The following is a 15217-nucleotide window of genomic DNA, read 5'->3' as shown; positions in this document are numbered from 1 at the left end:
CGCTGGACGCATCGCCGTGACGCGTTCCGGGCGCTGGACGCATCGCCGTGACGCGTTCTGGGTGAAGTCCTGCAGCTTTACTCTGAAAAACTTTGTTCAAAAATACTGAAGAATTGATCAGTGTTGTGAATAATAATGCATTTAATACAATATATGCATAACTGTACAGTACTACAGTACAGCAAAGAATGTTGCTGTTTTCCATAAAATACATTTTTATGAATCAATACTTTTTGAAACTTCATTTCCTTAAATTAAATCTCCAAAATGTATTAAACATAAAGGCTCAACTAAAACGGTCCTTTAATTTGTAAAAGTGCATTTAAAGTAGATATTATAGAAACATTTGTTTTGAACAGTCAGGTCATTTTTGTTGCTCTGAACAAATTTTGGACCAAAGAGAAAAGTGGTTGTAAAAGTTGTTGAGCACCGGCCTAGTCAAAGTCCAGACGTAAATCTAACCAAGAAACTGATGGTACTGAGACTGAACCTCAGTCTGTAGCTGGACCTGCAGTCAGAGCTGAAAACAAAAGCATGCCACACTTTTCAGGTTTGTATTGGTAAACATGTTAAAAACCAGATAAATGTTCGTCCCATCAATCGTTGGAGTTTGATASGTGAACACATCTTGTAGTTGGATTGGATCCTGATCAGAATGATCCGGAGCGGCGGCTGACCCGGTCCGGTCTGGTTCTGCAGGTATGTGGTGGACCGGCGCTGGTTCGAGCAGTGGAAGGAGTTTGTGGAGAGCGGAGACCAGAACTCGTCGTCCTTCCCGGGTCAGATCGACAACACCGAGCTGTTTGAGGGTCAGTGAACGCCTTGCTCGGTTCCGATTGGTTCCGATGGGTTCTGATGACCCGTCTCTGCTGTTCCCAGACCTGGACTCGTACCACCTGAAGGAGCGCCTGGTGGAGAACGAGGACTTCATGCTGGTTCCGGCCGCGGTCTGGCACAAGCTGCTGCAGTGGTTCGGGATGGTGGACGGCCAGCCGGCGCTGGAGCGGAAGGTGAGCCCACCAGAACCGCGGTGGGCGGGGGGGTTCTGGGTCCGGACCCGTGTGACGTCTGGGTCTGCTTCAGGTGGTGGACCTGCCCAGCACCCTGAAGGTGGAGGTGTACCCCGTGGAGATCTTCCTCTGTCTCCATAGCAACATGGAGAACGTGACCAGCGCCCAGTTCAGCCGCACCGACAGCATCTGTGAGTAAAGGACCGGTTCTGATCCTCCAGAACCCCTGATGAACAGCAGGCTGTCGTCAGCCTGGGGTCAAAGTTCACATCATGTTTTCTCATAGTGAGTCCCAGTTTAAGGAGGTGAACATGAACATATGAAGTAAAAAATACCAGAGAAAACAGAGATCTGTGTTGAAGTGAGGAATGTCCTGTGAAGCTTCATGTTCTGATTAGTGCCAATATTAGATCAATGGCAGCATTATTAGAATAATATTAGATATTAATAAATGTTTCCGATCATCCTTTTAGCAGGATCTTCTCCTTCTGTGACCTTTAACCTCTGAAGGCAGCAGATGCTGGTTGAATATGTCTGAACTCAGGCTGCTGATAAAGAACCAGATAAATATTGATCCAACTGATATCAGTGAGGCTGATTCTGATCAATAATGGATCATTTTGTGTTGCATCAGATTCAGATCTGCGTTTCCTGCAGGTTTGTCTAACCGTCAGAGTGAGGCGTAACTCTGTGGTGTGTGTGTGTGTGTGTGTGTGTGTGTGTGTGTGTCAGACGGTCATCATGGAGACGAGGAACGCTGACGGTACCTGGCCCAGCTCCAGACCTCAGATCATGTAAGGATGAACTCTCTCAGTTTTCTCTGATGTTTTCTGGATCAGTTCAGTTTAAATTTACAGATTTTTGCCCCAGAGGCATAAAGTCTGGAAACTTCTGATCTATAGAGCTTGAGGAAACGCTGGAAGGCAAATTAAACACATTTAGAGCCAAGAAAAAACCGTACTGTGAGGAACTGCAGGCAGTAAACATGTACTGATAGATCGGTGGACCGATTGATCGGTGATCGGTCCGATACGGACACGTGAAACTGATCCACAGAGGTCTGAGAATCAGCCACCTTTACCTTCTGCAGTGAGATAAAACTGACCGACGGGTCACCAGGTCACACCTGCACCTTGCTGGTTAACAACTTACCGACTCTGCAGACTTTATTTTTTCCTTTTAAATGACAAATGTAGCGTCTTTTTGATGTTCCTGGACAATTTGATGACAGTCGGTTTCTTTAAAGATCAGCCAGGAATCCTCCGTCGGTGCAGAAATGTGTTTTTACAGGATCGGAGCTAAATATCATCTCCACCAGGTTTGATAGATCCTCAGTTTGAGTCGTTCTCTGGATCCAGACTGAAGTTTGTGTTTCTGCAGGAGAAACTCTGCAGAGGAGCAGGACTCGTACCGGGGACAGCCGGGGGTCTGCGGACTCACCAACCTGGGCAACACCTGCTTCATGAACTCCGCCCTGCAGGTCTGACGTGGGCACACACACACACACACACACACACACACACACACACACACACACACACACACACACACACACACACCATAAAATATGGGATGATTTCAGTAAACATCTGGATGGATTCTGGAATAAAACATCAACTTTGATCCCAAAGAAACGGACCTTTATTTTGACGATCCTGCGTTTCCTGTGTGCAGTGTCTGAGCAACACCCCCCCCCTGACGGAGTACTTCCTGCAGAGCTCCTACCTGGACGAGCTGAACTTCACCAACCCTCTGGGGATGAAGGGCGAGATCGCCGAGGCCTACGCCGACATCATCAAGCAGATGTGGTCCGGCCGCCATTACTCCGTGGTGCCGCGCGTTTTCAAGTGTGTGTGTGTGTGTGTGTGTGTGTGTGTGTGTGTGTGTGTGTGTGTGTGTGTGTGTGTGTGTGTCAGTGACGTGAGGTGAGGTTCATGCTTGGTGAGGAACAGACTCCTCCAGAATTGGATATACAAATCCAAAGTCCAATATAGAATCTATATTTTAAATTTGACCATAAGTAATTAAACCTTCTAACAATATAATAGTAAGAAAGATAAAATAATAATAACTTTTTTTACATTATTGGAGTGTTTTCTTTCCTTTTCTGTCTCCATTCTGTTGTAAACCAAATGTTCTTGTTTCTTATTTTCTTTAATTTTCTAAAATCTTTCAGCCAAATGTTTTTGTAATGTTTTCAGTCTTTTCGGCTAAAGAGCAGCTGGTTGTTCATGGGACTCATTACTGCCCCCTATCAGTGAGGCGCAGTACTTTGTGCCTCATGCACCAATTGCCTGCTTCATAAGGTGCAGCGCCCCCAGAGGTGAGGCACAGCACTGCGCCGCCTCACCTCTGGTCGCGTGTCTCTGTGCGCAGACCAAGGTGGGCCACTTTGCGTCTCAGTTCCTGGGCTACCAGCAGCACGACAGCCAGGAGCTGCTGTCCTTCCTGCTGGACGGGCTCCACGAGGATCTGAACCGGGTCAAGAACAAGGAGTACATCGAGCTGCGTGACGCCGACGGCCGGCCGGACCGGGTAAGCGGCGCCGGCCGAACCGCCGCCCGGTTTCTGCGTCCAGGAAACGAACTCTGTGTCTCCACAGGAAGTGGCGGAGGAGGCATGGCGGAACCACCGGCGGCGCAACGACTCGGTGATTGTCGACACGTTCCACGGCCTCTTCAAGTCCACACTGGTCTGCCCCGAGTGCCACAAAGTGTCTGTGACCTTCGACCCCTTCTGCTACCTGAGCGTCCCTCTTCCTGTCAGTAAGGAGCGCGTCATGGAGGTCTTCTTCGTCTCCCTGGACCCCCACGCCAAACCGGTGCAGGTAGGCCGCCGTGCTGCGCCGCTGCTGCGTCCGCAGAAACACGCAGACCCTCACTGCGTTTGTCTCTGCAGCACCGGGTCGTCGTCCCCAAAGCAGGAAGAGTTTCGGACCTCTGCGCCGCTCTGTCCGACATGACCAGCGTCCCGCCCACACAGGTGAGACGCCACTGGACCAAAACAAACAGCTTTAGATTCATCATCCTGCAGAACGATGAATAGACATTAAAGTAAAATATTCCGATTTTTTTCTCAGAATCCTGAATTTATTCTGCTGAAATTATGACCAAAAATATTAAAAATTCTGACTTTTGTTTGATTTTTCCCCACTGGCACTAATGTTCTTCCATAGTTCTGACACACATTGAATGTTTTTATTATTCGGCTGCTGAGCATCAGATGGGAATTCAACAGTCTGAGGAGAAATGATGTAAATGATTTATCAAGCAAACTGACAGAGGTTTGCATCATTTGGCCACTAGGTGGCAGTGAACTCCTTCCAGAACAGTCCTTGGTTTGTGTAGAAAATGCAGCTCCAGGCCTTCAGGGACAGAAAAGTCTTTTTGGTCTAGTTCTTAGTGCATGTGAAATAAGACATAATTAACCTACATGGAACTTTTCATGCGAGATATCAGAGCTGGTTTGATGGTGGTGGGAAACCTGAGGCTGAGCTCAGGGTTCTGATCCGGTTCCACAGAACCGAGCCTGAAGCTTCCTGTTCCTGCTCTGTGTTCCAGATGGTCGTCGCTGACGTCTTTAACCATCGTTTCTATAAAATCTACAACCCTGAGGAATCCCTCAGCTGCATTCTGGACCGAGACGACATCTTTGTGTGAGTAAACCAGAACCGGATCAGATCAGCAGATCAATCAGGCATCTGATGGCCTGCTGTCAGCAGTTGTCTGATTGGTCAGTGCGATCCGTCGTCTGATTGGTCGGTGCGATTCGTCGTCTGATTGGTCGGTGTGATCCGTCGTCTGATTGGTCGGTGCGATCCGTCGTCTGATTGGTCGGTGNGATCCGTCGTCTGATTGGTCGGTGCGATCCGTCGTCTGATTGGTCGGTGTGATCCGTGGTCTGATTGGTCGGTGTGATCTGTCGTCTGATTGGTCGGTGTGGTGGCTCCCTGACAGGTATGAGCTGAGTCAGGAGGACGAGGACTCGGTGCTGCTGGCGCTCTACCTGAGGGAGCGCTCCCACTACAGGGACTACGGCTCCAGCAGCAACTCGTACGGAACCACGCTGTTCGGACATCCGCTGCTGCTCAACGTGCCGCGCGGCAGCTGCAGCCAGGAGGCGCTCTACAGCCTGTTCCTGCAGCGGCTGGCGTGAGCGACACTCTGCAGGGGGTGGTGGGGGGGGGGCGGCCCGGTTTCCCTGCAGGTCTCAGCTCAATCTGTCTGCAGGCGCTACGTTCGACCTCCTGACCCCGCCGAGGAGCTGGAGGAGGAGGAAGAGGAGGAGGAGGAGGATGAAGAGGAGGAGCTGTATAAGACTCAAACCAACGGCATCAGTGATGGTAGGAAAACACGACGTTCTGCTGATTCCAGCCCAGAGAAACTCTGTTACCAGGATTATTCAATCAGTTTGTGTTCATGAAGCTGATCCAACATGATTTTATCAGATTTTCTTCCTAAAAATTAAGTTCAGTTTAAAAATCCTTCATTTATCTCAGCAGGATAAATAAAGGGTCTCCAGTAGCAGTCAGTCTCACAACGAAACTGATGAGGCCTCTGACTGAAGTTTGTCATATTCCTGTTCCATAAGTTTTCATACGCAGCTTCTAGTTTTATCGGATAAAAACTGAAATTATCTGAAGAACAAAACGGATTCAGGTTCAAATGTTCTAATTTATTAAATGTGAATAAATTAGGACAAAACTACGACTTTTAAATCCAAACCGACCAACAAAAACATTACCTTCTGTTGTCATGGTAACCACGTCTACTCTTTAACCGCTTTACCAAAACCCGACTGAACTCAGAAAGTATTTAAATAAAAACCTAAAAACTGACATAGATCCAGTTTTTATTGCTGAAAATGGATTTAATATTTTTTCAGAATAATAAAATTTTAATTTTTTTTTATTTCAGAAGGAGAACATTTAAAAAAATCTTATGAAAGTTTGAATAAAGAACCAAAAAAATCAGAATATTCATTTAGCTAAAATAGTTAATGTTTAGATAATAGTAATAATAATAATAATAATAATAATGTTTAGATTATTGAGTAGGAAAAAATAAAAATTAACATTTTGTGATTTTAGTTTTTAAAAATATATTTTTTGGTAAATGGCCTTGTGTAGCGTCATCAAATCCATGAGTCCTGACTTCCTGTTGAGCAGTCCTGACTTCCTGTTGAGCAGTCCTGACTTCCTGTGTCCTCAGATGAGCAGAATGCCTCGGAGACAGCCGGACCCTCAGAACCAGAACCGTGTTGCAGCAACGCATCTCCAAACGGCCCGACAGATGGCCCCGCCCCAGACCCTGACCCAGACCCCGCCCCCTCGGGTCCCGTCGCCACAGCAGGTGACCCCCCTCCTGGGGTCAACCAGAGCCTGGCCTCTCTGGACCAGGGAGACACCGAGGTCGGGAACGGCTCCCTGAACCCGGCCGCCGGCAACCCCGACGGCCTGAGCGCCAGCGGCGATCTGGGAGCCGACGGCGAAGCAGACGGGAACGCCGAGCCGCCAGCAGAGGCAGCGCAGCCTCCCGGAGAAACCACCGAAGAAGAAAACGAGGCGGACAAGCAGGAGGAAGCCCGCTCACCCAGTCCCCCAGCCAATGAGTGTCCAGCAAAGAGGCGGGCGTGTCGCAAGAGGAGGCGGAGCCTGTTCACCATCCAGGCCGTCAACTCCAACGGGACGACCGAGAGAGGGATGGGAGAGGGAGGGAGCGCCGTGTCCTTCAGCTGTGGGTCTCTCTCTCACACACACACACACACACACACACACACACACACACACACACACACACACACACACACACACACAGTGTTTAATGTAGCTTTATGAAACAAAAGGCAGCAGGTGGAGCTGCTGCAGCTTCCTGTTCCTCCTGATCTCAGGATTCAGTTTCTCTGTGAAACTCAAAGACGTTTCCATCTGGGCAGTGTTGGATGTTACTGAGGTTTTATTCAGCTTTTATTGTTATTAAAGCTGTGGAAACAAACAAAGATTTGATCAGGTGAGAACAGAAAGTGATCAAATAAAATCCTGAAATCAGAAAAACCAAAGAACTGATCTGGATTACTGCCATCTAGTGGTGGGACTGGGTAAAACAGCCAGGTACAAATAACCACTTTCATTTTTCAGTTTGGATGCTTAAAATGTTTTCTAGTTCCAGTGTGAAATGTTTTTCATCGTTCATTAATTAGCCATTAGATCAATAAATGATTATGTTTCTGACTAACTCGTTCTGATCGGTTCTGGTTCTGCTCTGCAGCTCAGCCGTACGTCGCCATCGACTGGGACCCCGACATGAAGAAGAGGTTCTACAACGAAAACGAAGCCGAGGTCAGTCCGATTCCTTATCGCCATGGAAACGTGTGGGTGTGCCGCTCACGCTCCCCGTGTCCTGCAGCGCTACGTGAAGCACGGCAGCATGGAGGTGCCGCAGCAGCAGACCACCGTCCAGCTGCAGCAGTGCATCGAGCTCTTCACCACCGTGGAGACGCTGGAGGAGGAGAATCCATGGTAACCAGCTGCCGCCGCAAACCGGCTGCCGCTGCCRAAAACCACCCGCTTTTTCCATACCTGAGGTTTGGTGTCGGCCGACACGAAGCAGGAGAAACATAAACATTTATTTAACGTATGACTCGGTGCAGCTTCACCAGATTTGGCCAAATGCAGAAAAACTAATTTAATTAGTTCAGAGGAAATGTGACGATAAGAGAMAACATAAAATAAAAAGTGATAAACTTTATTTGAAATGGTTCAGAAAGTGAAATTAGGAATAAATATAATGCAAATAAATAACACAGCATAGAACTAGACTGAATAGATCCGTCCTCATGGATCAGGAACATTCTGATACCCGATCTAGAATTTATTAGTTGATATCAGAACCAATACAGATATTAATATTAGATCCGTGCATCTCTACTGCAAACCTCTGCAGGTTCTGATTGGTTCTGATCCGGTCTGTGGTTCCAGGTACTGCCCAGTGTGTAAGAGGCACCAGCTGGCCACCAAGAAGCTGGACCTTTGGTCGCTGCCGGAGGTTCTGATCATCCACCTCAAGCGGTTCTCCTACACCAAGTTCACCAGAGAGAAACTGGACACCATCGTGGATTTCCCCCTCAGGTACCGACACACACACGCGCCGGGCCGGGCCGGGCCGGACCGGACCGGACCCGGAGCCGCCGCCGGGTCACTGCAACGCTGCTGTCGCTCCAGAACCTCCAGAGGCTGCGGGTCACCCTCTCCTCTGCAGGTTCCTGACCCGACCTGCAGCAAAACCGAACCGGACTCGCAGTCGGTCCGGTCCGGTCCGGTCCGGTTTGTTCTTGTTGGTTTCAGATGTTTTGTTCATGTTTAATTTCCCAGCAGGAATCGGTTCTGCTGCTGCTTTCATGTTTCTGGTCCGAACCGCTCGGCCTCCGTTACCACGGAAACGTCTCCATTAAACTCAGACACAGTAGAAGAAGAAATGCGGACCGACTAATTTAAATTATAAATAAAAAATATCTAGATGTGGAGATGAAATAATTCAGATTTTATTTTTGCGAAGCGACTGAATTTATAAATTTTAAAATCTGAATTTATTTTTGATCGTTTTCCAAAGTTTTTTTATCCAGCCGTGCTTCATAAACGTTTTTCATTTCATCACTGAATGTTTCATAATTTAACATTCATTCATAAAGAGGAGAAACTTTCCTGTGGATCCTAACTGGGCCAAGCTAATCAGATCCAGATTATATCAGAACCGGGTCAGAACCTCCTGCTGTGGTTGCAGAGACCTGGACTTCTCCGACTTCCTGCTGAGGAAAGGCGTTTCGCCAGAGGAGCCGCCGAGCCGCTACGACCTCATCGCCGTGTCCAATCACTACGGAGGACTCCGAGACGGACACTGTGAGTGGTGCCGCGGCAGCCATGTTGGATCTCATTCCTGCTGGTCACATGACCTCATCCTCTGTGTGTGTGTGTGTTTGTGTGTGTGTGCGTGTGTGTGTGCGCAGACACCAGCTACGCCCAGAACAAGGACAACGGTCAGTGGTACTACTTTGATGACAGCAAAGTGACCCAGGACCAGGACCAGATTGTGGTCAGTATCACTCCGCCGCGCTTTAGGGGACAGGAAGTGACATCACATGTCAGATCTGCTGAACTGGGATCTCGGCTGTTTTTTATCCAAACTAGTTCTGAGCTGGTTTTAAGACAGAGTTGATGTAACATTTTAATTAGTCTGAAAGATTTAAATCAGTTAAATCTATCATTTAAAATCAGTTTGGATTCTATGCTTTTATTTTCTAAATAGATGGATATGTTTCCTTCCAGTTTTCATGCGAAACTTCATCAAAAACTTTTAGTGTCAAAAAAAACAAACAGCGACGCAAAGTGTGATGTCATCAGATGTGGACTGCATGGCTGTATTAAACAGGAAGTGGAGGTTCATAGTTAGCAGGAAGTGGAGGTTCATAGTTAACAGGAAGTGAAGGTTCATAGTTAGCAGGACGTGGAGGTTCATAGTTAACAGGAAGTGGAGGTTCATAGTTAGCAGGAAGTGGAGGTTCATAGTTAGGAAGTGGAGGAAGTTCTGAGGTGTCCCCTGTAAGGCACAGACCCACCAGCAGGTGGCAGCGTTGGCTGTCAGAGCTTATTCAGTAAATATGTTTCCATCTCCATTAACGGCTTTTCAGAGGAAAAAAACAAAACATCTTAAGCTAATAAAAAAATCTAATTATTTTGAATTTTGCCGTTTTCATCAACATGTTTTAATGTGACACTTCAAAATATGCATTAAAAAAATCAATTCACTTCATATCATGGATAATTATAGATTAGTTTTGTTTTAAATATCTGAACTATTGCCAAACCGTGTTTGATATTTCCAGTTTTTACCTTTTTTTTTTTTTTTTTTTTGAGGCGAAACCTGAAACTGCTGCTATGCCAGTTACTCAACAGGTTGTTGCTAGGTAACCAGTGAGTGAGTTGCTAGGTAACCAGAGTGAAGAGTTCAGACGTATTGATACTGTGGATAGTTATTGATTTATCGTCCACTTCCAGTGATTGCTCTGTCTGTTGGGGTCAAAGGTGAAACGTGTCCACCAACCTTAGCAACGTTTCCCCGTTTTCTCCCGCAGACTAATGCTGCCTACGTCTTGTTCTACCACCGACAAGACAAGATCAGGAAGCCCACTCTGCCCGCCCCCTCCATAAGCTCCGCCTCCGCCTCGCAACCTGCCAACGACATCACAGAGGCGGGCGCCACGCCTTCCTGCGGCTCCATGGATACGGACTGAACGTCTTGCTTTTTCTTTCTTTGACTCTGGACACTCAGGATGATTCTGCTCGATTCGGACCCAAACCCGTCTGGACCCGCGGGTTCAGACGGAGGAAACGGCCCGAAGCCTTTAAGACGCTCTGAAAGCGAGTTTATTTCTCTTTGATAAAACACCAACATTCCACTGGACGCCCGTTTTCCCTGCGAGCCGGAAGGGTTCGGTCCGTTTCCTCCTCTGGAATTAAACTCTTCATGATTTTTCTGTAAATTTCACTTGATTGTAGGAAGAAGTCGGCCGGTTCTGGTGAGCAGAACCCGGGCCGATTATTTCTAACGACGCTGTCAGGGATTTTAAACGTCTGTTTGTATATTTAGCTTTTCTCCAGATATTTATTTGTAATGAATTGTCTAGATGATCGGCTGGTGACTGGATTTATTTTCATATTTATAGATTTATAAAGTCGTATCGGTCCGGCGGACGGGTGTACAGTATTTTTGTAAGTAATGTGAGATGAATGGTGTCAGTGGTGGGCGGAGCAGCCGGGAACGCTGGGCCCATTTCTTTCTTTGTCTTCCTGTCAAATATCAGAGGAAATTATTTTATTGTACTTCTAATCTTTTGATATGAATTAAAGGATTATCACCACCAGAGGGCGACGTCTCCAATCATTCAGATGGATTTCAGAGAAGAAGCAGAGAAATTGATGGCAGTTTGAATTAATATTCTGGACTGGTCTCCTACACACTCTGGGGTTAAAGGTCAGGCCTGCCCGGTGGCGTTTCCAGACCATTGTCACCATGGTAACTGGAACAGGTTCTGGTACCGCCTTCAGAAAACCCAGTGGACCAGAACCAGCAGCAACCATGGAGGCCCAGATCATCACTTGATCACATCTCGGTGCTTTTTCTGTCCTGCCTCCCACACAACTTTCCCTTTCTGAATGAATGTACAGAACTGTCTGTAGGTTCTGGTGAACAGAACCAGGCTCCAGGTTTATTCCAGAAAGTGCAAAACAGAATTTGAACATTTAGAAGCATCTGAAAGTTCTGTTGGGTTTTCTTCCAGAACCTCTGGGCTCCATGAAGCCGGTCCGGATCAGCGGTTCTCCGGGTTTCCTGAAGGTTCCGGTCCGTTTGTTCCCATTTTGTCAGATGTTCTYCAGGAACCCCAGAGACCCGTTCATCAGAACCACAACGGGTCACAGTGGATTACGAGTCACTGGAAGCAGAACCGTCCAGTTCTGTCCAGAGGACCGGATCAGGTCCGGATCAGAACCTTTTATCGGCGCTGAAGATTCCTCCAAAGTCCAGGTCTCTGGCCATGAGCTCCTCCTCCACGCTCTCCAGCGCCCACTGGTGGTTCACCACCTCCAGCGCCTCCCACTCGCTCTGAAACGGGTCAAACCGGGTCGGAGCGTTACGCAGAACCGAACCTCACCGCCCAAAGCTCTGGTCTGACTCACCTTAAAGGCCTTGTTGGGGTCAGGGGGCATCGCCATGGCAGCGCCGGTCATCTGGTCCTGCATGATCCGTGATTGGTCAGCAGCTGAGGAGGAAACGGACCAATCAGAGAGCTTCATTCTGACGCATCATCAACCAGGAAGAACTGGTTTCAGGGAAATCTGAAGAATTAACGTTTAAAACTAAAGTTAAATACATAGTTTACCACTGAAAGAACAAAAATAAAACATTTAAATTGTTAAACATGTTAATATTTAGGAAAAAGGAATATTTTTAGTATTGTCCGGCGCGTCCAGAACCAGAACCAGAACCAGAACCCACCGTTGTCCTGGCCCAGGATCAGCGAGTACATGCTCCTCAGGCCGAACACGTTCAGGAAGTACCAGGAGGCCGAGCTCACCCTGCACACCAAACAGAAGCTGAACGGRACCGGCCGGGTCGGGGAGGTCCGGTTCYGTTGGGTCGGGTTCTCACCAGGAGGCGTCCAGCGACAGCAGGTCGATTCCTCTCTGCAGCATCGGTTTGAACCGCAGCGTCAGCGGAAACGGCACCTTGGCTGGAAAACAGGCGGTTCTGGTTTCACACCCGGCCACGGGTCAGAACCGGGTCAGAACCACCAGGAGGAGGAAACTCACTGATGACGAAGCCGGAGAAGGCCCAGTTGATCCATCCTCCGATCAGAATCATGGGCAGAACGTTGGTCAGGTTTCCCTTCATCATGTCCGTCAGCATGCTGGTGTCTGCAGCAGAACCGGGTCAGCAGAACCGGGTCGGGACGCAGCAATAGAACCAGGTTCGGTCAGGTCCAACTCACCTGTCATGGGGTTCTTAGGAACCACCTTCCTCTTCACCCTCTTGAAGAAACCGGTTTCTGCATCGTTGAAGTAATGCTTCCTCATGAAGAACGACTGAAACGGATCAGAACCGACCGGATCAGAATGGAACCGACCGAATCAGAACCAACCGGTTCAGAACAGAACCGACCGGATCAGAACCAACCGGATCAGAACGGAACCGACCGGATCAGAACCGACCGGATCAGAACCAACGGTCCGATCAGAACAGAACCGACCGAATCAGAACCAACCGGATCAGAACAGAACCGACCGGATCAGAACCAACCGGATCAGAACGGAACCGACCGGATCAGAACAGAACCGACCGGATCAGAACCAACGGTCCGATCGGAACGGAACCGACCGGATCAGAACGGAACCGACTGGATCAAAACTGACCGGATCAGAACCGTTGTTTCAAATAGAGGAAACTTCATAAGGATTAATGAATTAAACTTTTTCCGCAGCCGTCCTGCTCAGGTAAAGTTCTGAGTTTTCCGGATCACGATCTTCTGATCCGGAGGAATAAAACGTTTCCTCTGAGGTCGGGTTCTGACCCGGTCGGTTCTGGTTTCACATCCTGACAGACAGAACTAAAATATCTCTTCTGTTTTTAAAGAACTTAAACGTTGTGCCTTTCCCCGCTAGATGGCGTCACACGCTGAACCCAACCAGAACCAGAACCAGAACCAGAACCGGTGCCGGTCCAGTAGACAGGAAGTGAGGCGATCTGCTTACCTGTCGGGGGATGTACTTCCCGTTCTCCCGGAGGACGCGGCTGCGCAGCAACACCTGGCTGGAGACAGAGCGTCAGAACCAGGCGGTTCCGGTCCAAACAGAACCGGGCCGTCCGGACCCTCACCTGTCAGACACCTGCTCCAGGTCCAGCTTCCTGTTGCTGGTCAGCAGCTGGCTCACGTAGTGCCGCAGGACACCGACGAAGAAGGTGATGAAGACGATGGGCAGGACGACCCACATCCTGATGCTGGAGTCCAGCAGGAGCTCCGGGCCGGCCATCGGTTCTGACCCGGCAGGCGGAGCGAGGGAGGAGGCTGCTGGGGGAGAGAGAGCATCTGACGTAGGAGAACACGTTCACTCATTCATCTGCTTGCACCATTATTCAGATGTTTCCATGGGAACCACAGATTTTTCAGCACATTTTATGGCCATAATTTAGCTCCATACGGGCCTCTGAAGCTTTGACTCCATCTGGTCAATTTCACACCAAACTTTTTCCTTCCACTCAATTTTCCACAGACATATTCGGACGCAGAACTCTGAACAACCAGCTTCTTTATTAATTATTATTTGCATGGAAATAAGTTTCTTCGTGGTTTTGTAGGTTAGAAAATAACATTTCMGGACTGAAAATAATTTAAGTTAATATTTAAAAGTATTCGCAGGTGTAAATAATCTTTATATTTACAGGAGTTTCACTTTTTAAATCAACTTCTCCACAATATTCCGCTTTGTTAAGTCCAGTTCAGTTCTGGTAATCAGAACCATTAGCAGCAGGTGACCTCAGTTCCTCCAACCTGCTGACGTTTCACAACAAACTCGAAGCTAGCCTCGAAGCTAGCCCGGCTAGCTCTCCTGCTAGCCCGGCTAGCTCTCCCGCTAGCCCGGTTAGCTCTCCCGCTAGCCCGGCTAGCTCTCCCGCTAGCCCGGCTAGCTCTCCTGCTAGCCCGGCTAGCTCTCCCGCTAGCCCGGCTAGCTCTCCTGCTAGCTCGGTTTAAATCCCGTCAGCTCCGGTTAGAGCAGAAACTCCAGATAAACTCCTCCACTGTCGAGACTCAAACACCGAACACTCACCTCATTCACCAACTTTCTTCAGACTCCACAAACGTGCTCCGCTGCGTCTGGAATTCATCCACATCCGGTTTAAACGGAAACGCCGTCGTACTGGCGTCGTTGCGTAGCATATAAGAACTGTACGCTAGCGCGTCCGCCATGTTGTGAGTGTCATTTTCTCTGTAGCATGCTTACTAAAGTGGGTAAAGAAAGCGCACATTTTTAACGTTAAACTAAATTTGACTGATCGTTGTCGTAAACAATGATATAAACTCCTTTCAGTAATGACGATTACTGAAACAAAAATTATACATTAGCTTAAAAACCCCCAAAACAGAACAATTCAGAAAGTGTATGAATAGATTTCACCCTGATCTTTATGGAGACGGAAGCTGCCCAAATTGGCAATAACTAAATGAAAGGCTTGATAAAATTTCCCTAACTTATTTGATTTCACAATGTGACAATATATCACATTGTCTATGAATTACATTTAGTTTCACTTTTCAGTTTCCGTTATTTTCTCATTTTTTCCATTAACAGTATTTATATATCTATTTTACATTGCTGTGACTTTTTAAAAAAACATACAATCTTTTTTCTAGTGTAATATTTTAACTCGTTCAGAATTAGTTGAAAATAAATCAATGCAAGATGAAAAAAGTAAATAAAAAATTAAATACAGTAAACACTAGAAATAGAAAAAAATAAAACAAAAATTTAATATTAAAAAATTAGATGATTGTAAACAATTAAACTAATGAAACCATGAAATTGAAAACAAAAAGGGAAATTAATTAAATAATAATGGTAATGTTACATTAAGGTTGAAAATGATGCACAATAGTTGTAA

The 15217-nt window shown here is 47.4% G+C and overlaps 3 protein-coding genes across 4 annotated transcripts in view; 2 read left to right on the top strand and 1 right to left on the bottom strand.

Annotated features, from left to right (window-relative positions):
* Positions 1-1656, top strand: part of LOC108166442 (ubiquitin carboxyl-terminal hydrolase 11-like) — a 6290-nt gene extending 4634 nt beyond the window's left edge. The window contains exons 2-4 of the mRNA XM_017305834.1: positions 700-809; positions 880-1010; positions 1084-1656. Of these exons, the coding sequence (XP_017161323.1) occupies positions 700-809; positions 880-1010; positions 1084-1209 (367 nt within the window). The 3' untranslated portion in view covers positions 1210-1656. The remainder of the gene's footprint in view (positions 1-699; positions 810-879; positions 1011-1083) is intronic.
* A 53-nt stretch (positions 1657-1709) lies between these two features.
* Positions 1710-10925, top strand: usp11 (ubiquitin specific peptidase 11). The gene is made up of 16 exons (XM_017305831.1): positions 1710-1804; positions 2391-2490; positions 2685-2858; positions 3387-3545; positions 3613-3837; positions 3909-3992; positions 4571-4665; positions 4967-5161; positions 5240-5352; positions 6221-6745; positions 7277-7347; positions 7415-7527; positions 7987-8136; positions 8789-8904; positions 9012-9097; positions 10137-10925. Exons 1-16 carry the CDS (start codon positions 1752-1754, stop codon positions 10293-10295), a joined length of 2418 nt encoding a protein of 805 aa, XP_017161320.1. The 5' UTR covers positions 1710-1751; the 3' UTR covers positions 10296-10925.
* LOC103468075 (ER membrane protein complex subunit 3) lies at positions 10862-14487 on the bottom strand. Of its 2 annotated transcripts, none has more exons than XM_008414924.2 (9): positions 14386-14483; positions 13436-13628; positions 13312-13369; positions 12552-12645; positions 12373-12477; positions 12212-12293; positions 12059-12138; positions 11740-11822; positions 10862-11665 (listed from the first exon to the last, which is right to left on the bottom strand). In XM_008414924.2, exons 2-9 carry the CDS (start codon positions 13588-13590, stop codon positions 11546-11548), a joined length of 777 nt encoding a protein of 258 aa, XP_008413146.1. In that variant the 5' UTR covers positions 13591-13628; positions 14386-14483; the 3' UTR covers positions 10862-11545. The 2 variants fall into 2 exon arrangements, with proteins under 2 accessions (XP_008413146.1, XP_008413145.1); XM_008414923.2 differs by having other exon boundaries at positions 11233-11665; positions 13436-13625; positions 14386-14487.
* Between the last annotated feature and the right edge of the window lie 730 nt (positions 14488-15217).

Source organism: Poecilia reticulata, linkage group LG7 (assembly GCF_000633615.1).
Source record: "Poecilia reticulata strain Guanapo linkage group LG7, Guppy_female_1.0+MT, whole genome shotgun sequence".
NCBI classification, from domain to species: Eukaryota; Metazoa; Chordata; class Actinopteri; order Cyprinodontiformes; family Poeciliidae; genus Poecilia; species Poecilia reticulata.
The sequence above is the reverse complement of the archived record's forward strand: the minus strand, read 5'-3'. Positions and strand labels throughout refer to the sequence as shown.